The sequence below is a fragment of the Macrobrachium nipponense genome, chromosome 1 (assembly GCF_015104395.2).
Source record: "Macrobrachium nipponense isolate FS-2020 chromosome 1, ASM1510439v2, whole genome shotgun sequence".
Taxonomy (NCBI): domain Eukaryota; kingdom Metazoa; phylum Arthropoda; class Malacostraca; order Decapoda; family Palaemonidae; genus Macrobrachium; species Macrobrachium nipponense.
Window position 1 is genome coordinate 21,825,800 of NC_087200.1, and position 23,286 is coordinate 21,849,085.

General features: G+C 41.0%; 1 protein-coding gene across 1 annotated transcript in view; it reads left to right on the forward strand.

The window, feature by feature from the left end:
• LOC135219166 (kinesin-associated protein 3-like) overlaps positions 1–23,286 on the forward strand; it is a 77,261-nt gene that overhangs the window by 16,879 nt on the left and 37,096 nt on the right. The window contains 4 exon segments of the mRNA XM_064255697.1: positions 1,013–1,186; positions 2,511–2,699; positions 18,904–19,066; positions 19,572–19,672. Of these exon segments, the coding sequence (XP_064111767.1) occupies positions 1,013–1,186; positions 2,511–2,699; positions 18,904–19,066; positions 19,572–19,672 (627 nt within the window).

Here is a 23,286-nt window from a genome sequence, read left to right on the forward strand (position 1 = left end):
GAGAATTTTTATGGTAGATGCACGTGTTTATTATATTTTCAAATAATATAATAATAATATAATAGAGTAGTAATAATATGATAACTAATTTCAAAGAAAATTCTTCCCTTCGTCTTTTTCTGTATCAATCTCCCTATCTCATAACTCCAGTGACACTCGGAGCTTAACAATGCCATACAATGGTCAACGAATTTAATGGTTTTATGTAATCTCTCTCTCTCTCTCTCTCTCTCTCTCTCTCTCTCTCTCTCTCTCTCTCTCTCTCTCTCTTGTATTTTAATGAAAATACTATACAGTAATTTGTGAATACACAGTGTTGCACATGAAAAAATTAAATTAGTGATAATTTTAGAGATACGGCCCTAAGAAAAATTGCAAATTAGTGAAATTTTCCCTGTGGACATGTTTTCAAGAACATCGTTCCGGCTTACGACGATTTTCGGGTTACGACGCGTCTTAAGAACGGAACCCCTGTCGTAACCCGAGGACTGCCACAGTATATTGTAAAGCTGTCAATGAATTGAAGGCGTATTAGAAGAATTTTGTTGTAGTTTTCACAGTTTCTATAACAATATGGATCATACTGTTAAATCAGCTGGGAGACAATGGGCCTTTTTCATTTTAATAAACTCAACTTTAATTTATTAACTTTTAAATGGTTACAGCCAAGAGCAAATCAGTGCTAGACAAGACTTTTTAAGCTTTTAGGTTTTAAATATGGTGAAGACTTATTTGTTTGATAAAATATCATGGGATTTTGTAGTAATCATTACATAGTCTTTTGATCAAAACTATTTTATTCAAGGAAACTTGTTTATACTACAGACTTACAAGTATACCTGTAGATAGTTTTTGGAAGGTTGATTTTGTTGTATTCAATGTGTGGTTAATATTTTTAATTTTTTAAATAGAATTTATGCAGACATTAGATTGATTAGATTTTTGTGATACACTGGGTGACTTATTTTAAATGAGAATCAAGATTTATATAGTTTCTTTTTTTTATCCTTAGATTGGGTCTTTGTGTATGGATATAATTGATGGTGAACTTCAACGTACTGATCAGTATCGAGAGCAGCTGACAAAACGTAAAAAGGGAGACAGCAGTGGTGACCCAAGTAAACTGCAGCAAGATTATGAACGAAACTTGAAGAAATACCAAGCTGTTGTAGCAAAGCAAGATCAGGTAATGTTCATAGGATTTATTTTATTATACATAGTAATATATGTATTATGTGAATAATGTTGTAGCTTCTTCCTTCATTTGTTGGTCTTACCGCTTGTCTTACCGCTTTTACAAGATGGAAATAAGTTCTGTGGAATTTAATATTATATTCCAGTGCCAATTCCTGTCTGGTGTAATTTAGGTATGTAGTATGGTACCATTTGAGACATTTTGTTGTAAAAAAATATAAATTTATACTTTGGAGGTAACTAGGATCTGTTGCAACAAGAAACAACAATAATGAAATTCTTGCATGAAGTACTTTCCAAAGCTTATAAAAATTGACAAAATGTATTGTATGTACATATGTTCAAACTCTTTTGATTAATGGGGGGTGCTCTATCCAATACAATAGCTTGTGTTCATATGCATCATATTTTTTTACCTGTGTGTGAAATTAAGATATGTTGTTCATAGATTTGAGCAAAATTATCTACTGTAATGTTCTCTTCTCGTTGATATGTTAAGCTGTCACTTCTTTGGTTAAGAAATGTCCTGTCAAAAACTTCAGTAGATTTTATGCCATCATAGGACCCAGCAGTAGTGCCATAAAACAGAATTTTAGTACAAATTTAAGAGTTAATGAAGTGGCCTTTATTTTTACTGCTTTGTTGCTGAAATAAGTATTTGAATCATTGGTTCTCAAGATTCTGTTTCCTCACACATTTCCATTTATGTTGTATGACTATATACTTTATCATAGGTGCTGTGCTTACACTTTAATCGTGCCTAAATAGGTTCCTAGCAAACGTAACAACTGTCATGAAATAAATATGAAAATTAAGGCCAATGCATAATTTCTTGGAATAAAGAAAGCCTGTTAAAGTTATTAAGCATAGAAATGTTCATTAAATGAACAAAAAATTGAGGTCACATAGAGCAGGATAGAGCCCCTGCTCACAGGCATCCTCTTTAAATATCATTGAGTGTTTGCTTTCAGTCCCCAGTATATTATTATGTACCTCTGTCTGTTAGTTAATACTGTTATTTGAAAACGTGGACAGTTTTACACTTGTACTAGCCTCCCACCCACATAAAAGAAAAGTATCAAGTGTTGGGCTAATGCTTGCACTCTTTTAAAAGCAAATAATTCATAAAATGTGCAACAATGCTCAGCTGTCAAATGCAAGAAGCAAGAGGGTTGGCAAGAGGCCCAAAATCCTTTAAGGAGTAAGTATTCCTGATCTGCTTATAATTACATTTTCCAGTAGTTATTGAAAAAAAATGTGTGAAGGGAGAATAATACTGTACTTACATAATAATGTGTAATTTTCATGTTTTACAGGTTTTGCGAGTATGTACATACTTGTTATTAAATATAGCTGAAGATGCAAGGGTTGAAGAAAAGATGCGAAGGAAAAATATCGTAGGCCTCCTGATTCGGATGCTTGAAAGAGAATCCCCAGATTTACTGTTGCTTGTGGTGTCATTCCTCAAGAAACTGTCTTGTTACATGGAGAACAAAGATGATATGGTACTGTACTATGTTGTATTTTAACTTTGCTAATTTTAGTGAGTATTTTTATACCTGATGGTAATAAAATTAAGTTCATACACAAATACAAACCATGTACACACACTCAAGCAAGTGGTGGTGTGGCGGGATCACAAAAACAAGTAACCTCCCCACATAAACTTAACCTGTCTGGCTATCAAACCCACCCTCAATCACACTTTCCACTTAACACTAAAAAACACAGCAGGACAATTGCCCCAATACCTACATACAGAACAAAAAACACTAACAGGTACTCACCGCTGGCTTCTGATACCTAGGACTAGGCTGTGCTGTCGTCCACTGGATATAGGCTATAGGCTAGCCAACACACAACCACCGCCGACAACCAAACACAAATCAACCACCCGGGACCCACAACCCCACAAAAACTCAATAACCCAACGACTAAATGCAGATGAACACCAACCGCCTGAAAAAACACGACAACCACACGACTTACAGCAGTACAACAACCCGCCAAAACCAACCCTGCCCCAACCACCACTAACAGACACCGAAAATGCACCACCAACCTTCTTAACCTCACCTTAACCAGACAGACACATGCACAACAACTTCACAACCCCAAAATCTATCAAATAACACACAAACAACGAAACACCAAAGGAAAACTGCTGCCAAAACCAACACTGACTTGACCAGACACCTCACTGTTTACAACTCTCGTAACAGACTTCCATTGACTACCTACAGAGTGCCACAACAGACATGCTTCCGACCGCCATCTAACCACTCCCATTCATTCTTCCACCAATCTCTCTCTCTCTCTCTCCTCTCTCTCTCTCTCTCTCTCTCTCTCTCTACACAACCTTTTGGAGAGTTGTCAAATATAAACTAAAATTACTCCCTCCATATTACCTCCCCCATTACATTTGACAACATCTCCTTACACTCACAACATCCACACTAAATTGCCTTTCGCAACACCCAAGGATGCTCAGATGCAGGTTCCCTGGATCTTGTTTGAGGACCATCATACACTCTTTCAGTTACATCGCCATTCACTTCTTCCAACCCACTTTCTTTCAAACTCCCATTATCTCCCTCACTACCACCCTCCCAAATTCCATTCACTACTTCACCGATGTCTTCCAACTCTGGTTCCAACATCTCCCCTATTTCGGCCACCAAACCACTCAGTTCATCATACTTCTGTCAAACTCCTGCAAAGACTTATCCATCCTATCAACCACCTCCTCACTATTCAGTTTCCTTCTCACTGAAGTCTTACTTGTCCCTGTCAACTCAAACCCACATACACTACAAGTATCATTCATTCCCCCAAAGTCATCCGTAGCACACGCTTTATCAACCGTTTGCACCCTACCACCAACCCCTTTACCATGCCGTTCACGCTTTTCCCTTCCACTTCCTCTCTCCACACTCTTCTGTTTTCTTCCATACTCAACCAACACCAATTTGTTCACCAACAGTCGGCTCATACTTATTCACCCTCAACCACTCACTCATCGCATTCTCCCGAACATAGTGTGGTACTTCCCTCCACTTACGGAGCTGGTTATGGTGTGCCCTAACCTCATCCAGTCCCCCACCTACTCGCAATTTCCCCCAAAACATAACTGTCAATCCACTCGGTCCCACTTTCCAAAAGGTCTCAAAAGGCACCCTTCAAATTTCTCCCTTACTTTATTCACATTCATTCTTCCCATCCTCAACCACCTCTTTCAACAACACCTTATCCCCAATCTTAAAACTCTCAAACCTTTCACTCGCTTTCTTCCACAAATCCCGATCACCTTCTGACAGACCCAACCGCGGTCTGACAATCCTTTCAAAATTCAACACATATTTACAAGGAGACATACCTATACTCTTCTGCAGTGTGGCGTTATATACCCAAACTGCACGTCCTACACATATCCCAATCCTTGTCGCTCTTACTCATCATTCGCAAAATCTCAGTCATCGTCCTAACAGTCTTCCAGCCAACCCATTCGCACTGGGCATATACGGAGTAGAATACACATGCACAATACCCCATTCCTTCAACATTTCTTCAAATTCCCATCCCACAAACTCAGGTCCATTATCACTCAACATTTTTGCCGGCTTACACACACACATGGGCAACATCACTTGACCCACCATTCGTGCTACAGTTTCACTCCTCTTATCTTTGATGGTGGATCACATGAGTAAATTTGCTTATGTGGTTCCCATCAAAGATAAGAGGAGTGAAACTGTAGCACGAATGGTGGGTCAAGTGATGTTGCCCATGTGTGTGTGTAAGCCGGCAAAAATGTTGAGTGATAATGGACCTGAGTTTGTGGGATGGGAATTTGAAGAAATGTTGAAGGAATGGGGTATTGTGCATGTGTATTCTACTCCGTATATGCCCAGTGCGAATGGGTTGGCTGGAAGGACTGTTAGGAAGATGACTGAGATTTTGGGAATGATGAGTAAGAGCGACAAGGATTGGGATATGTATGTAGGACGTGCAGTTTGGGTATATAACGCCACACTGCAGAAGAGTATAGGTATGTCTCCTTGTAAATATGTGTTGAATTTTGAAAGAATTGTCAGACCGCGGTTGGGTCTGTCAGAAGGGTGAGTACTGGTAATGAACGTGGGGTTTTGATGATTCAGTGCGGGGAACGTGGTTGTAATTGGTTGGTTACAAAAAGGGACTGTGAAGGGGATCTGAGTCAGAATTGTGGAAATGGGGAGTTAGCTGAGGATGAATGTGATGAGGAGGATTGTGATGTGGATAACCAGGTGGACGTGGTAGTGAATGTGTGGAAAATGGTGACGTTTGTCCAAGTAAATGATAGTGAGTATTGTAGTTTGGTTGACACAGGGGCACAAGTTTCCTTGGTGAGTGGGTCAGTGGTGAGTGAACTTGAGAGATGTGATTGGGAAGTGAAAAGGCAGTCTACAAGTGTGAGAATACATGGGTTAGGACAAGGAAGTGTTTTAGTATGGGAAGAGGTACGGTTAAAGGTTAGGTTGGGAGATCTTGAGGTAATGCATAACTTTATAGTTATAGGAGAAATGATATGCCATCTTGTTTTTTAATAGGGATAAGTTTTTTGAGGATCCACGATATAGACGTAGATGTAGGAATGAATTCTTAGAAAGGGGGGGCAGGCAAGTAGCTAGGATTCAAGATGGTAATGTGTTTGTAGCAAACTTTGTGGGTATGATTGATATTGCTAGGAGTGAGAATGATCTGTTGAGTGAGGAAGAGATTGAGGAAATGCAAAATAAGTGCCTGGAGATAAGTGTGTTGCGACAATGTGTTTTGGGAGGAGTGCGTGTGGAAGACTGGCCATGTGAGTTGGATGTATATAAGAGGGTTGCTAAACGTTTTGTGGTGTGCAAAAACATAGTGTACTTTTTGCATCAGGAAGGGGTGTATGACAAGGAAGTGTATGTGCCAGTGTTTTCTGTTGAGTCAGCTGTGAGTATGTGTTTGTTGGTGCATGATCGGTTTGGGCATATGGGAAAAAATAAGTTGTGGGAATGCATGAGAGAGAGATTGTATGCTCCTGGGTTGAGTAAGATTTGTGTGGATGTGGCTGTCACGTGTGAAGACTGTCAGAGGGGAAAGTATCAGAGTGTGCATGCAAGTCCACCTGTGTTGCGATTGCAGATGAAAGAGCCGTTTGAAATGCTTGTGATTGATTGTGTTTCTTTGCCCAGGACTGCGAGAGGACACGTGGGGATGATTGGTTCATAACTTTTCGTTCACCTGCTTGAGCAACATTCATTTGTGATTCTTTAATTCTAGTGCCTCGTAATGATATTGTTGAACCAGGAATCATGACTATGTCTATGCCTATGACTGGTGTCTGATAAATACTTTAGATAGAGAGGCAGATACTTTTAAAAATACACTTGAAATCTTTGATAGGTGCCTAATGAATAAGCAAACTTACCTTTGATGGATGAGAGATTCAGTTAGGCTTATTTTTTTTTTTTTTTTTTATTGGTGTCCAGTGAATGCCACGGATAGGGAGGGAAACAGATTCAGTGATGCATGCATTTTCTTATTCAAAACCTAAATAATACATTTTATTGCGAGATACTTTATTAACATCAGCCTAATCCTTCCATCTCTCCTATATGGCACTGCCACTCCTGCCACATCTTGTTACGAACTCCAACGCGTGAAAACATCACTAATGATAACGATTATTTTAGAATTCCCCTCACTGACAACCAAAGCCTTAGTTTGTAAAATATTTTCTGCTCAAAATTACTTCATCTTCCATTCCCCAAAATGTTTGCATACACTCGAGTTACACCCTGTATGATTGTTGCAGCTGTCAAACAACCCCTGACTACATAGGTTTTTATTGTAAAAACAAATATATGATGAAATAGGCTTAAACAAGAAAGTCACCTTTCATATTTCTTATCCTTTCAGCTACTTATAATATGCTGATGGTAGTAGGTCTAGCCATACATCAGAAAATAATTTTAATTAATTTCTGATTACAAGAAATGAATAGTTACAGAAAGATCAACACAAGAAAGTTTTTATGAAAGTAAGCCTTTCTTAATGTATTCGTCAATTTTGACTCCCACAGCTTTCCAACGTCTCCAAATGAGACAGGATGATATGCAAGGAATTTGATAAAAAAAAAGACTAAATTATATTTGATTATTTTATGATTGCTTTTTTACTTTGAATAGCTAAGTGTGAGTGAATTATATTAAGCAATTATGACAAGGATAAGGAAAAAGGAGAACATGGCCAATACAAAAAATAATAACGGGAATAATCAAATAAAGCAGATTAATATATAGTAGATATTGTTGATTTAAATATTTAGTCACATTACGGATACGAGAGAGTATACTGCTGAAAATAGACCTAGGTTAATCAGGTGTGAAAATCAGAAGTTAAATTTAGACCCATTAAATGTGTCATGCAAATGATTTTATTGATCAAAGGACAAAATTAGTTTAATTACACATCGCTATTTTAGAATATTGACGTCCTAATGTATTATTTATTGGCTGTAGGAGAGTAAATGATGACACCCCAGTACAGTACAATACGTTAGGCCAAGACTTGAGTGGCAGCAAAGCTAACTTCAAAATGCTTATGCTGTCACAAAGCTAGAGTTGAGAATAAAATTAAAATTCATGCACTTGTCGGTATATATTTTCCTTACTTCGCAAAATAATTATCTTTGATATGTTGAAGAAATCTACTTAATTCTAATGTAATTTATTTCAAGTAAAGCACATTTGAAAGGAAATATTATTTATTGTCAAGTAAATAATCTGGCACCTGCATATGGCAATATTTCCTTAGCGAACTATAAATTAAGAAACTATGGCAACCAATTCTTTGTTGGCTGACTATACATATTTTATACTTTTATTTGTTACTTTTATTTGTTAATATTTATCATAAAAAAATAGACAATTAAAAATGGACTTTTCTTGGGAAGTTCTATTGATGGTGAGCAGTTCAGAATAAGGAGACAAGTTTAGTACAGCTATTTATTTATTTATATATTTCTTTTTTTGTAGTTTTGAGCTAGAGTGAAATACTATTCCTGTCTGTGTTTTAATTTTAATATTTCTCAGCCTTTTCATTATTATGATATATCACTTGTTGTTTATGCTTTTTTGCTATTCTATTTTGATATGAAGAAAGATAATTTTGGCACTCGATTTCCATTACATTGGTCCTACTTTTGCTCATTCTGTGGATTGTTGAATGTTTTTCAATGTCACTGGCATTTCCATTGGATTTTATTGCCAAACAAAAAGCAGTTTAGTGTTACTTGTACTATTCAGAGATGTTCACTCACATATCTCCGATGACCATTGAAGTGCAGATGCAATAATATGGTTGATTATCAAGTAGACACTTGAAGGTTTTCACTGGGAGTAGCCAAAGCTCATCAATTATCAAATTTGTCTGACAGCAATCATTTAATCGTAGAAAGTGTAACTACATCCTTCTTGGTTACTCATTTGTTGAGAGTAGAATTGCATATTTAAGCAGTACCTTTGACAAACTTAATCACCAAACCAACATAGCTTGCAGTTCCCTGTGGCTGATAGATGTTTTCATACAAGCAGTTGTCCCTGTTTATCTTACTCTTGTTAATAGTATGTACTACTAAATTGTTTGTGTTGAGAAAATATTTAGCATCCATTGTCCCACATATGACAACCCTGTCTCAGAACTTCATTAAACATTGAGTAAACTCATTCCATCCTCTATCAATCCTGCACAAAGCTAGTCCTAAAAATTGCAGAACTTTATCCCTTACAAGTGGTACAACACACATGGAGGTTACATACATAATGAAGGTTCCTGATGTGCTTGTAATGGAAAAAATAATGAACTTTGTTTTTTATTTGATCCAATGAAAAGAAAAATGAGTTAACCCAACCAAAAGTAAATGCATATAGAACTCTGTTTACTTATAGTAGTGGTTAATTAATTTTTATTTTAAGTTGAAAAAAGAAAAGACATTAATGCTCATGTCTTTTGATTATAACCTTTACTGTAAACTTTGTTCTTTTTGTAGCAGGCAAGTTCCACATTGACCGAGTGCATTTCGCGCTCGGCTACCATTCCGGTGGTCCGAAGTTCGATTCTCGGCTCAGCCAACACGGAATCAGAGGAATTTATTTCTGGTGATAGAAATTTATTTCTCGATACAATGTGCTTCGGATCCTACAATAAGCTGTAGGTCCCGTTGCTTGGTAACCAGTTGGTTGGTAATCTCGTAAAAATATATCTAATCCTTCAGGCCAGCCCTAGGAGAGCTGTTAATCAGCTCAGTGGTCTGGTAAAACTAAGATATACTTAACTTGTAGCAGACAAGGCCATGCAGTTTTCAAAACTGTCTTTGTGCAGGTTTGTAATGGAGTAATCGGTCATGCATTGGTTTATATCATCAAATGTCAGACTCAGGCTTTATGCAGTTTGGAGACTATTGCTCATATACAGGTGTGATCAACAAAGGAACTTCAAGTTATGTCATTTGACTCTTACTTGTCAAGTTGGTACTTACTCTTATTTAACTGTCCCTAGTGCTTCATCCAACAATCATGGAAGGTTCATTAGTCCATGTCTATGGCATTTCCTTTCTCACCTCAAATCTAGGGAATCTAAAGAGTTTGGTACTGAACATTTTCTGGTAAGTTTAAAACCAAGATGGCAGCTGTGTACAGGTTCAGTTTCAGATGCACTTTAAGTACTATTGGCAACTCCAGGTTTCCAATACAGGCATCCCCGGTTACGACGGTCTCGGCTTACGATGTTCCGAGGTTACGACGCTTTTCTTTCAATTATATTCATCAGACATTATTTCCAGGGTTACGACGCATGTTCCAGGGTTACGACGCCTACAACGCTCATCTGACAGATGAAATATGACATCAAAAATGCAAATAATCAATATTTGAAGGTTTTTTTTATTAAAAATGCCATAAGAATGCAGTTTACATAGTTTTCAATGCAACCCAAAGCATTAAAGTAAGGTTATTTTCGGGGTAGGATTTTGACGATGTTCCGGCTTACGACGATTTTCGGCTTACGGCACATCTCAAGAACGGAACCCCCGTCATAACCCGGGGACTGCCTGTATATGTTACTCCTTAAAAGTTTGAGTAAGCTGTGGAGCAATAGGATTCTACAGTGTTCTTTTTATAACTGCATCTTACATTCACAGTAATTACACCACTTGTGGGAAGCACATCCTGTAAATGTGGTGGAGCAAACTCAAAGGATGTGTGGAAAGGAAAAAGTGAATAGAGTAAAAAGAAAATTTCATACAATCAACTTACCTGTCAGATATATACATAGCTAAAGACTTGATCCGTCGTACCCCCGACAGAAATTTCAAATTTCGCGCCACTCGCTACAGGTAGGTCAGGTGATCTACCGGCCTGCCCTGGGTGGCAGGACTAGGAACCAATCCCGTTTTCTAGACATATATTTTCTGTCGCCGGTGGTATCAACATCGTTGCTGCCACCTCTTGACTGGAATTCGCTTTTCTAAGCAATTGATCATCTTTTTGTGGACTTTTGGTGAAGTACCTGGATCGTTGTTTTGGCATTCGCTACTGTGGACTGGATTTGGACTTGCTTTTTTGAATTTTTCTCCAGAATGTCTGATTCAAGGGTTTGTTTTTGTGTTAGAATTGTGTGTGATGTAGGCTGCAAGAGGATACCGAAAGCTTCGGTTGATCCTCACACTGTATGTCGCAAATGTAGGGGTTTTGATTGTTCTATTTCTAACACCTGTCATGAGTGTGAAAGGTTGAATGTTGAGGAATGGAAGACTCTAACTTCTTACTTGAAGAAGTTAGAAAAGGGATAGAGTAAGAAGGGCTGGGCATCTAAGATGGCGGGTAGTTGTACAAGGCCTATTGAGCCTTTAGACAATTCTAACTCTTCTCTTAATTATGATTCTCTATCAGGACCCTCACTGACTGTACATTCAGATTCAGCTTCGGAAATTGCTGAACTGAAGGCTACGATTCTCAGGATGAAAGCCGAAAGGGCTCCATAAAAAGGTAAAGGATGGTGAAAGTGACTTTAGTGAAGTGAGTGTCCCCAGTGTTGTGGAGGGGGGCGTCTGACCGTCTCTGCGACGCTCCCAGGCCTAGACCTCTTCCAAGCTCCCAAGCCCAGAGGAGAAGGAAAGTCGAAAGCCGTACGGAAGGTTGTGGAGAATTCCCCCCGGTCAGGCGTCCCTTTCAGCAGGTGCGTGGCATAGACAGCTGCTCAGGACCGCTATCGAAAAAGCGTCCTCAGAGAGTGCTTCTCTTCGTCCGCTTCTCCCTCTCCTAAACGATGGTGGTAAGGATTCGGACTTGTCCAGCCCCTGAAAAGGCACTGGAGAGATCCTGGTTTGGATTAAAGCCCGGAACGCTTTTCGGAAGAAGAACCTCCTTCTATCAAGAAGGCGAAGAGGTTTTCTTTCGCCGTTCCATGATCGGGGCAACACGCGTTCGAGGTCTTCCTCTCCCGTTCAAGAAGACGCAGGAGAAGCGTCCAAAAGGATCATTTTGGCGGTACAGGAACCAGCTTTCCCGTTCCGCCCTAGTAGGAGTCCTTTCGAAGGATCCTCCTCGTAAGAAAGACGTCAGACTGCCAGTCAAGAAGACTCGTCTTCCTTCTCCACCAGGAGTGAGGCTCCTGCGAAACGTGAGTCTTTTGAGAGCTCAGATAGAGACTCGCTGGGAAGATATGGATCCGCCAGGACAAGCGCGTAGCAACAGCTAAGCGCGAGGCGTCCTACAGACGAGAAGCGTCCTATAAGAGAGAGTCAGACAAGCGAGAAACGCAAGCCAGATCAGTAGCTTCAGCCGAGCGCGGAGTTACAAACAGGCGTGAGCATTCATCCAAGCGTGAGGCTCAAGAAGAACATCTGTCACGCAAGGAGGGGACTTCAGGAAGACGCGAGTCTTCAACAAGGCACGAGGTGTCAGTCAGGCGCGAGACGGTTCAGAGGCGCGAGACGCCAGTCAGGCGCGAGGCGCCAGCCAAGCGCGAACAGTCAGTCAGGCGCGAGACTCTAACCAAGCGCGAGGATCTTGCCAGGCGCGAGGCGCCAGCCAAGCGCGAGGAATCAGCCAGGCGCGAGGCGCCAGCCAAGCGCGAGGAATCAGCCAGGCGCGAGACGCCAGCCAAGCGCGAGGCGCCAGACAAGCGCGAGGCGCCAGCCAGGCGCGAGGCGCCAGCCAAGTACGAAGAGCCAGTCGAACATAGGAGCTCTTTACACTCTCTTAGCCCCTCTCCTATTAGGTGTTTGTCCCCAGTAGAGAAGAAGGTTTGGACAAGAAGACCAGGAACGAGAAGTGGTCTCTCCTGCTGATCCGATTATGGAAGAGGAATCAGAGGACGAGTCTCACAGTAAGGAAGGACTGTCGAACTACAAAGTCTTGACAGCTCTCCTTCTCCAGGAATACGGAGACGCATTGATCCCTGCCGCTCCTCCTTCGCCTCGTTCTCTGTTTTCATGCTCGAAGACTCCGAAATCGTCGGCTTTCGTGAAGATGAGACCGACGATTTCTATGAAGAGAGCTCTGCAATCGCTTGATAACTGGATGCTTACTAAGAAGGAGCTTGTAAGGACAGTCTTTTGCATGCCTCCCCCTAGACTGACCGGCAAGAGAGGGATTTGGTACCAGACTGGGGAGAATATGGGTCTCACTCTCCCTGCTTCAGCTGAAGCTGACTTTTCCAGTCTGGTAGACGCATCCAGGAGACATAGCCTTCACACGGCTAAGATTACTTGGGGCCTTTCAGAGTTGGATCATCTCCTCAAGGGACTTTTTCACATTCTAGAAGTCTTTAACTTCCTAGATTGGTCCTTGGGTGATGTCCAAGAAGCTCATGCCCCTGAAGGGCTAGAACCGGATGTTCTCCTTGCAATTCTGTCATGTATTGACAAGGCGGTGCAAAGACGGCTCAGGGGAAGTTTCTTCCTTGTTTGGAGCAGGTCTCTTGAAGAAGAGATCTGTGTTTAGCGCTTTCTTGACGAAAGCAGTATCCACACTCACAAAGAGCAGCTTTGTTATTCGCCCCTAGGTCTGATTTTCTGTTCCCGTCACAGTTGGTGAAGATATTTCCCGATCGCTGACGGAGAAAGCGACTCAAGATCTTCTCCTGCAATCGTCCAGGAAGAAGAGACCAGTAATGGTGGGTGAAAAGAAAGAAGTGGCGTCTACTCCTGTTCGGCCCTTTCGAGGCGGCCCTCCAACTAGAGTTACCGCTAAAAGGAAAACGACCGAGAAGAGAGGTCGAGCCTCGTTCCGCCCCTTTAAAAGATGAAAGTGAAGTGGCGCTCCTCCAAACACCAGTAGGTGCCAGGCTCGGGGACGGGGATTTGCGGAAGCCTGGACTCGCATCGACACAGATCCTTGGTCGATGTCGTTCTTCAGAAGGGATATCTCATTCCTTTCCTGGACAATCCTCCCCTGACGTCAACTCCGAGGGAATTGTCCGCCAATTACAAGGACCCTGTGCTGAAAGATACTCTTCAACAAATGGTGGATCAGAATGTGGGACAAGAGAGCTATAGAACTTGTGCTGGATCAAAGCTCCCCGGGATTTTACAATCGTCTTTTCTTGGTTGCGAAAGCCTCGGGGGGATGGAGACCAGTTCTGGATGTCAGCGCTCTGAACAAGTTTGTTCAACAAAAACAGAAGTTCTCCATGGAACCTCTGCTTCAGTCCTGGCTGGCTCTTTCGCCAAGGGGATTGGATGGTGTCTCTGGATCTCCAGGACGCATATTTTCACGTCCCGATCCATCCTTCGTCGAAGAAGTACCTCCGTTTCATGACTGGGGGAAGGATCTTCCAATTCAGAGCCTTGTGCTTCGGCCTGTCGACGGCGCCTCAGGTTTTCACGAACCTTTTGAAAAATGTGGCGAGATGGCTTCATCTGAAAGGAATCAGTATATCTCTTTATCTAGACGACTGGCTTATCAGAGCAAAGTCAGAGGAACAGTGTTTGGAGGACCTGAATGTGACACTAAACCTTATAAAGACTTTAGGATTACTCGTGAACCTCGAGAAGTCCCAACTGATCCCCAGCCAGAACTTGGTCTATCTGGGGATTCGGATGGATTCTCGGGGTTTTCGAGTATTTCCTTCTCAAGAGAGACTAACGAGAGGTTTAGAAAAAGTCTCTCTCTTCCTAAGGAAGGAACGGACTTCGGGCGAGGGAATGGTTGAGCCTTTTAGGGACCCTTTCCTCGCTCGAACAGTTCTTTCACCTAGGAAGACTTCATCTCCGTCCTCTTCAGTTCTTCCTCAGAAGTTCGTGGAACATGAAGACAGGACTACTCTCCGGACTTTTTTCCCATTATTCCAGATTCGGATAAGACGACATCTAGAATGGTTACTCCCACTGAGGGAAAACAAAGGTACTTCCCTGGAAATACAGAGCCCAAACCTTGTATTGTTTTCCGACGCGTCGAAGAAAAAGGTTGGGGAGCAACTTTGGGAAAGAGAGAAGTGTCAGGCACTTGGAATGCTCTTCAAGTGTCCTGGCACATAACTGCAAAGAACTGCTAGCTGTACACCTAGCTCTAAAGAGCTTCGAACCGTTAGTTTGCAACAAAATAGTTCAAGTGAATGCGGACAATACAACCGCTCTAGCATACATTCGGAAGCAAGGAGGTACTCACTCGTATGCCCTTTACGAACTCACGAGAGAACTTCTGTTGTGGACATCCCAGAGGAACATTTCTCTCTTGACGAGGTTCGTTCAGGGAGTAAGGAACGTACGAGCGGACAGGCTGAGCAGGAGGAACCAGGTCCTTCATACCGAGTGGACCCTCCACTCAGAAGTTTGCCTCAAGCTCTGGTCTCTTTGGGGGAACTCCTCATGTCGACCTCTTTGCCACGTTCCTCTCGAGGAGACTGGAAGTCTTCTGTTCAGTGGTAGAAGATCCCAGAGCTCTAGCAGTACGCCTTCCTACTAGATTGGTCTCAGTAGACGTTTACTGCATTTCCCCCATTCAAGATTCTGGGGCAAGTACTCAGGAAGTTTGTGACTTCAAAGGGGACAAGAATGACCCTGATAGCCCCCTTTTGGCCAGCTCAAGAATGGTTTCCAGAGGTACTGGAGTGGATAGTAGACTTCCCCAGATCCCTTCCACAAAGGAGGGATCTTCTCAGACAACCACACTTCGAGAGGTTTCATCAAAACCTCCCCGCTCTCGCTCTGACTGCCTTTCGACTATCGAAAGACTTGTCAGAGCGAGAGGCTTTTCTAGTAAAGCAGCAAGCTCGATCGCTAGAGCCCGGAGAACTTCCACTATCGGGCCTGTTTATCAATCCAAGTGGGAAGTTTTTAGAAGGTGGTGTAAGTCAAAGAAGTTGTCCTCCTCCAGTACCTCTGTAGCAGAAATAGCTGATTTTCTGTTATTTCTGAGGGAAGAGTCGCAGCTCTCCGTAGCCACGATAAAGGGCTATAGGAGTATGCTATCGCCGTCTTTAGTAATAGGAGGGCCTAGATTTGGGAAACAATAAGGACCTGCATGATCTGATTAGGTCATTTGAGACCAAGAAGTATAGAATGACTTCTCCCCTAACTGGAATCTAGACGTAGTACTGAAGTTCTTGACTTCAGAGAGATTTGAACCCCTACATTTGGCCTCGTTTCGTGATATAACGAGAAAAATGTTTTTATTCCTTTTGTCACTGGCAACGGCAAAAAGGGTTAGCGAACTGCACGCCCTTAGTGACAAAGTCGGGTTCAATATAGATTCAGCCATCTGTTCTTTCAAGGAATTATTCTTAGCGAAGAATGAAAATCCTTCGAAACCCTGGCCGAGAAACTTCGAAGTAAAAGGATTATCGGGTCTCGTCGGCAGGGAACCGGAGAGGTCTCTTTGCCCAGTAAGGGCATTAAAGTTTTACTTAAAGAAAAAGGAACAGTTGGGAGGTTCTAGACAAGGCCTGTGGTGCTCAGTGAAGGATCCATCAAGAACCTATGTCTAAGAATGCATTAGCCTTGTTTTTGTCAAGGAACGTAATTATGGACGCTCATAAGGCATTGCAGCAACAGAGAGGGACGATTCCTTAAAACTCCTAAGAGTAAGAGCTCATGAAGTGAGAGCAGTGGCAACGTCTCTCTCTTTTCAGAGAAATATGTCGCTGAAGAATATCTTGGAAGCGACATATTGGAGATGTAATTCTGTGTTTGCGGCTCACTATTTGAAGGACGTGCGTGTGACCTATGAAAAATGTTTTTCATTAGGTCCTTTTGTGTCTGCGGGCACAATCCTGGGTACAGGAGCTTACACAATCCTTAAATATAGATATGTTTCTAGACTTCCTTCTGAACAAGTGCAGTTGTCGCACAAGCGTCCAGTCACTTCAGTCAGTAAGGAACTCTTGTGATATCGTTGTAATAGAAACCTTAAATATAGATATGTTCTAGACTTTCTTCTGAACAAGTGCAGTTGTCGCACAAGCGTCCAGTCACTTCAGTTCAGTAAGGAACTCTTGTGATATCTTGTAATAGAAAATTTTTTTTAAAAATTATTGTGTACTTGTGCATTGTGGTTTGAGTTACGGTTGTTGCGAAGAGTTGGGGATAACTCTGAGCAATTTTTAATACTAACATGGTGGTTAGGATCAGGTGGTCGGGATTGATTGTTTGCTCCTTAATAAGGTGTGTTCATGTAAGTGGATCAGCACCCATTGACAAAGTCCTTTCAGGCTCTGCCGAGTAAGTGGATAAGACCCCTTCGGCAGACCCACAAGAATTCTTGGCCATAGATCACATATCTCGCTAAAGTTTCTTGAGGTGATGCAGACTACGGGGAAAACACCCACGGAGTCTACCACCTATCAGGTAGGAACCAAGGTTTTTAATTTATACCTACAACAGATGTTGTTTACCTGTCTATTCTAGTAGTAGCTGTCTCTTTCTACCACCCTCCACGAAGGGTGCCAATCAGCTATGTATATATCTGACAGGTAAGTTGATTGTATGAAAATGATATTGTTATAATACAATAAAGTTTCATACATACTTACCTGGCAGATATATACGATTAGGGCCCACCCAGCCTCCCCGCATGGAGACAAGTGGAAGAGAAAATATATGACTAGAAAACGGGATTGGTTCCTAGTCCTGCCACCCAGGGCAGGCCGGTAGATCACCTGACCTACCTGTAGCGAGTGGCGCGAAATTTGAATTTCTGTCGGGGACGACGGAGTCTTAGCTATGTATATATCTGCCAGGTAAGTATGTATGAAACTTTATTGTATTATAACAATATCATATTTCATCCAATCATGGGTGACTGAAATTAACATATAAAAGTAGCATTACAGGCAGTCCCTGGTTACCAGGGGCCTCAGTTACTGGCGATCTGGTTTTAAGGTGCTCGTCTAGGACTGAAATGCTGCGATTTCTGGTTATCAGCACTGATAATAGAGTATTGGCACCAATACATACCCAACAGTGGTGCCATTAACCAGTTATTGGCACCGACAAGTGCCAAAAATGGCTGAGTTTCAGTTATCAGCGATCGCATGTCATGAAGCCATCGGAAGAAACCCCGACTGATAACAAGGAACTGCCTGTAATGTGGCCCCCCCATTTTTATGCTTTTCATATATCTGCATTTCATTTTGCTGCAGATTTTTGTGGAACACATCATTCACTTGTCCACAGGGGAAATTTCACTACTTTGCTGATTTTTATTTGGGCTGCATCTAAAATTATCACTAATTTGCTTTTTTTCATAGAGCAACACTGTGTATGTGTGCACTAATTACTGTATTTTTTCATTAAAATGTATGTACTACTATACTGAGAGAGAGAGAGAGTGACGGCACAAGAATTTTTTAATAAACTTATGGGAGATGGTGAGGACTAGCCATGTTTGTATGATAAATAAATTATTTGGCTAATAATAATTACTAATTTTCAAATAATAATAATAAAAATAAGGAGTACACTGTAATTACTAAAATATATATGTATTTGTACAGTAAACTACTTGAAATTTGAAACAAATTACCTTCCCGATCTTCTCTGAAAGCTGCGAAGGGGGAAGGGTGAACCTGTCAAATACGTCAAATACCTTATGGTCAGATATTTGACAGGTTCGCCCTCCCTCTCCTTCAGAGCTTTTGGAAAAGATTGGAAATGAAATTTGTTTATTTAAAATTTCACATGATTTACTATAGAAATGCTTAAATGTTTTAATTACAATATATATATATATATTTATATTTATTTTGTCTATCATAGTCATTCTATTTGACTGGGTGGTTTTTATAGCGTGGGGTTCAGGGTGGCATCCTGTCTCCTTAGGAGTCCATCACTTTTCTCACTATGTGTGCTTTTTCTAGGAGCACACTCTTCTGCATGAGTCCTGGTGCTACTTCGGCATCTAGTTTTTCCAGGTTCCTTTTCAGGGATCTTGGGATCATGCCAAGTGTTCCTATGATTATCGGTACAATTTCCACTGACATATCCCATATCCTTGGGTTAGTTTTCCCTCTCTTACTATTCTTCATAGTATAATTAAATTATCTTACTAACTCAGCTGCCATTTAGCCTCATTATGACACATTCATTCTAAGTTTCAGTAATGCTTGGTTTGTTCTTTTATCTTGTTCTTATTGTGTCAATAAGATTCTTAAACCAATTTATTAATGAGATATTATTTTCTTTTTCAGGCTGATCTCAACATTGTTGAAAAAGTCACTAGGCTGGTAAATACTGAAAACAGTGACCTACTTAATGTTACAGTGCGGCTTCTTCTCAATCTTTCATTTGATGCAGGCTTAAGAGCAAAAATGATCAAAGTTGGACTTCTGCCCAAATTAGTGTCAATTATAGGTAAACTTTTAACTGTCCTGTATTGTATTGGTATGCTTACCTACTTAAGTTCTTTGAATTTTTCTTTTGATATTAGGATTTGAATAAGCACTATAATAGCCCCTCTGATTACCAGATGTCCTAATAAATGGCCAAATTTGACAAGTAACAAAGACCATTTTAGCATTGCTTTCACTTGAACATTCAGGTATCCACAACTAACAGTAAACTATATAATTTCCAGCTTAGCTAAGCTGTGATTTAGGCTAACCATTATATCTAATTTAAACTTACCATTCAATATATGTGATTTATATGCAATTTGCATTTCTGCCAAAAAAGTAACAAAGCAAAGCATTATTGTAATAATGTAACAGAAACTTAAGAAATCCAAGTTGAGGAGTTACAGTATATTGGAAAGAGTTGGATATTTTAAGATCAAGTAAATACGCATTCAGTTAACAACGAATTCTGAAATGTTAGCTCTCATTTAGTGTTTTGGTCCAACAAAGCTCTTTGTTCACAGGTGAAGAGCGACACCAGCAGGCTGTACTAGCTGTTCTGTATCATTTGAGTGTTGATGACAAGTGCAAGTCCATGTTTACATATACAGACTGCATCCCAACAGTAAGTTTTTCCTTTATATATATGTATATGAAGGTTACAGAGGTGTAAAAACAGAACAGATCTGGTTCAATTTTTCTTAATACAAACCCATTATTTCCTTATATTTTAATCCAATTGTGCAGTCCAAGAAAACCCAGACAAATCAGTATCCCATAAAAAATGTTATGATTTCCATCAATTACTTTTGACAGATGACTGATAGGTGTGGGTGTTTGTGTACCACAATGTTGGGTGGTTATATAAGTAGTGAGCTTGTGAAATGACTGCATTTTGTACTAAAATAGGTTGTAAATTTTCTATTGTAGTTAAAGTACATAAAAGACCAATTAGAACTTGTAAAATGTTTTGCTTCAGTATCTAGTTATGGTAATCTTGGAGAATTTAGAACTTACACATGCCATGCTCTGGAAAAGGTATAACATTTACAAGAGTGTGTATTTAAATTTTGTATCTAATGTTACTAGCTGATCAACCCAGCGCTACCCAGCAAAAACTGAATAACAATCGATAAACTCTCTCTAAACTCTCTCATCTCGTCTCTCTCCTCTCTCTCTCCTCTTCTCTCTCCTCCTCTTCGGGCCAGTCTCTCTCTCTCTCTCTCTCTCTCTCTAAGGTAGTTGCTTCAGTTACATTGCCCTGCATTTTTTGACATTTTACATTTCACCACCTCACCCCCCTTCCTATTGGGGCTGAACTTGGACTTGAAGGATAAGACACTAATATATGTCATTATTGACATTTTATTTTTCACCCCTTCTCACCCATCATATCGGGGCTGAACTTGGACTTAAAGGGCATCGGGAGTGTCATACTAGCTCCAGGATTATACAATCGACCTTTTGTAGTCCCCATGGCCTCGTGGGGTTGGAGGCCAGTGCTAGATATAAGCTCGCTGAATCTGTTTGTACGGAAAACAAGATTCAAGATGGAAATGAATCGGACGGTTTTGTCATCCATCCGTCAGGGGGATTGGATGATTTCCATCGATATGGGAGATGCATATATCGCGTAGTATATCCATATCCCAATTCACCAAGAGTCAAAGAAATCTTGGTGAAAGAAATTTCTCCAATTCGTTTTCAAGAACAGAGTATATCAGTTCAGAGCCCTGTGCTTTTGGCTGTCAACAGCCCCACAAGTGTTTACTTGTGTACTCACTCCCATTGCAAGTTGGTTACATCTAGAGGGATCCAAGTGTCTTGATCTGGACGATTGGCTTCTTTGATCACACACACAAGAGTAATACAAGAGAAGTGCACAGAGGACATGCTGAGGACCATTTTATTAGCAACAGAATTATGACTGCTAATAAACCTGGAAAAGTCACAATTAGGCCCCTGTCTATTTGGGGATGAAAATGGACTTGGTGACTTTTCAGGCTTTTCTCTCCCCACAAAGGGTGGCCCTACAAAGGGTGGAATTTTGCATCCAGAAGGTGAACCATGTTTTATGCCTTCAGAAGTGCTCAACAAAGGAGTGGATGAACTTTCTAGTTACTCTATCTTTGATAGAACAACTTGTAACCTTGGGAAGACTTCACATGAGAAATCTTCGATTCTTCCTCAAAGTAAATTGGAACAGAAAGAAGTTCCCGGACTCATTTGTATTCCAAGTAACAAACGAGTTAAAGGAGGAAGCTGTCTTGGTGGAAATCAGAAGACAGGCTTTCAGAAGGGAAGTCACTCCTCCCTCTGAACCCTGACTTATTATTCTATTCATACTTGTCCGACCTAAGTTGGGGAGCTCTCCTAGGAGACAGGGAAGTCTCAGGAATGTGGAATGGACATCAGAAGGAGTGGCATATAAATTTGAAGGAGCTGATGGCAATCCACTGGTGACTGTTGGAGTTTGTGGAGTTGTTTCCAACAAGGTAGTGATTAACATGATGGCTCTGTCATACATCAGGAATTTGTTATTCTGCCTCAATTTGTGGAAACTTTGGGGCAAACCAATTCTAGATCTGTTTGCCACGGCAAAGAACCATCATCTTCCTCTGTATTGCTCACCAGCTCCAGATCCTCAAGTATGGGCGACAGATGCAATGCTTGTGGATTGGTTGGACAAGGACCTGTATGCTTTCCCACCATTCAAGATGGTGAGGGAGTTCGTCAACAAGTTCAGGTCTCGCCAGAGCATTTCAGTGACTCTCATTGCCCCATTCTTGCCAGCTCAAAAATGGTTCCCGGATCTACTAAAACTTCTGGTAGATTTTCAAGATTACTACCACAGAAGAACAGTCTACTCAGAGAGCCCCACTTCAGAAGGTTCCGTAAAGGTCTGTCCCTTTGGCCCTGACCACTTACAGACTGTCTGACACCTCATACAAGCAAAGGGTTTTTAATCCAGGCTGCAAGAGCTATAGTGCAGGAGAAAGTCATTTAATGGTGTATACCAGGCAAAGTGGACAATCTTTAGATCATGGTGTAAGGAAAATAAAATGTCTTCTTCTCAGACCTCTTTAGCAGAAATCACTGATTTCTTGTTGTACCTGAGAACTTCCAGGAAACCTGTCTTACTTCGCACCATCAAAGTATATAAGTCTATGTTGGGCTCAGTCTTTAGACATAGAGGAGTATACCTGTCTTATGATAGAGACCTGTTGGATCTTATCATGTCTTTGGACACGGAGAAACTTAAAGATCATAAAACATTATCATGGAACTTAGATGTGGTCCTTAAATGGCTGTCAGAACTGGAGTTTGAGCCGTTGAATTCAGCCTCTCTTAGAGACTTAATAAAAAAGACCCTCTTTCTGGTAGCCTCATCCACGGCAAAGAGAGTAAGTGAGCTTCACTCACTGGACAAGAGAGAGGTTATGCAATTTGTGCATTAACTAGATTATTTTAGCAAAAACCGAGACCCTGTCTAAGCCATGGCCTTGTTCTTCTGTTATTAAGTCTTAGAGTTGGTAAGTCCGGAAGACGAAGAAAGGTCTTTATGCCCGGATAGAGCAATTAAATACTGTTAATAGCATACAGAAATTCCTTGCTGGACGAGTCGGTTGCATACTTACTTACCAATCTGGGAGCCAGAGTTCGCTCCCAGCTGCAGCCAGCGGGGAATTAGAGGAGTGTATTTCTGGGGATTAGAAATGCATTTCTTGATATAATGTGGTTCGGATCCCACAATAAGCTGTAGGTCCCTATGCTAAGTAACCAATTGGTTCATAGTCATGTAAATAAAAATCTGATCCTTTGGGCCAGCCCTAGGAGAGTTGTTAATCAGCTTAGTGGTCTGGTTAAACTTAAGATATACCTAACTTATAGCAGACAGAGAAGATTCGGTGCCCATCCAGTCACCTGTGGTGTTCGTTTAGGAACCTGTCACTCCATCTGTCTAAGAATGCCTTAGCTTTCATCTTATGGAATCTGATCTTAGAGGCCCATTCTAAGTTGAAAGAATCGGAGTTTGACTCAATTACAAGTTAAAGCTCACAAAGTAAGGGCGGTTGCTGCTTCGCTTTCCTTTAAGCACAACTTTTTGTTAGACTCCATTGTCCAAGCAACGTATTGGAAGTGTAAGTCAGTGTTTGCATGTCATTACGTGTGAGAAATTAAAACGATTTATGACAGTTGCTTGTGAGAAATTAAAACGATTTATGACAATTGCAGTAC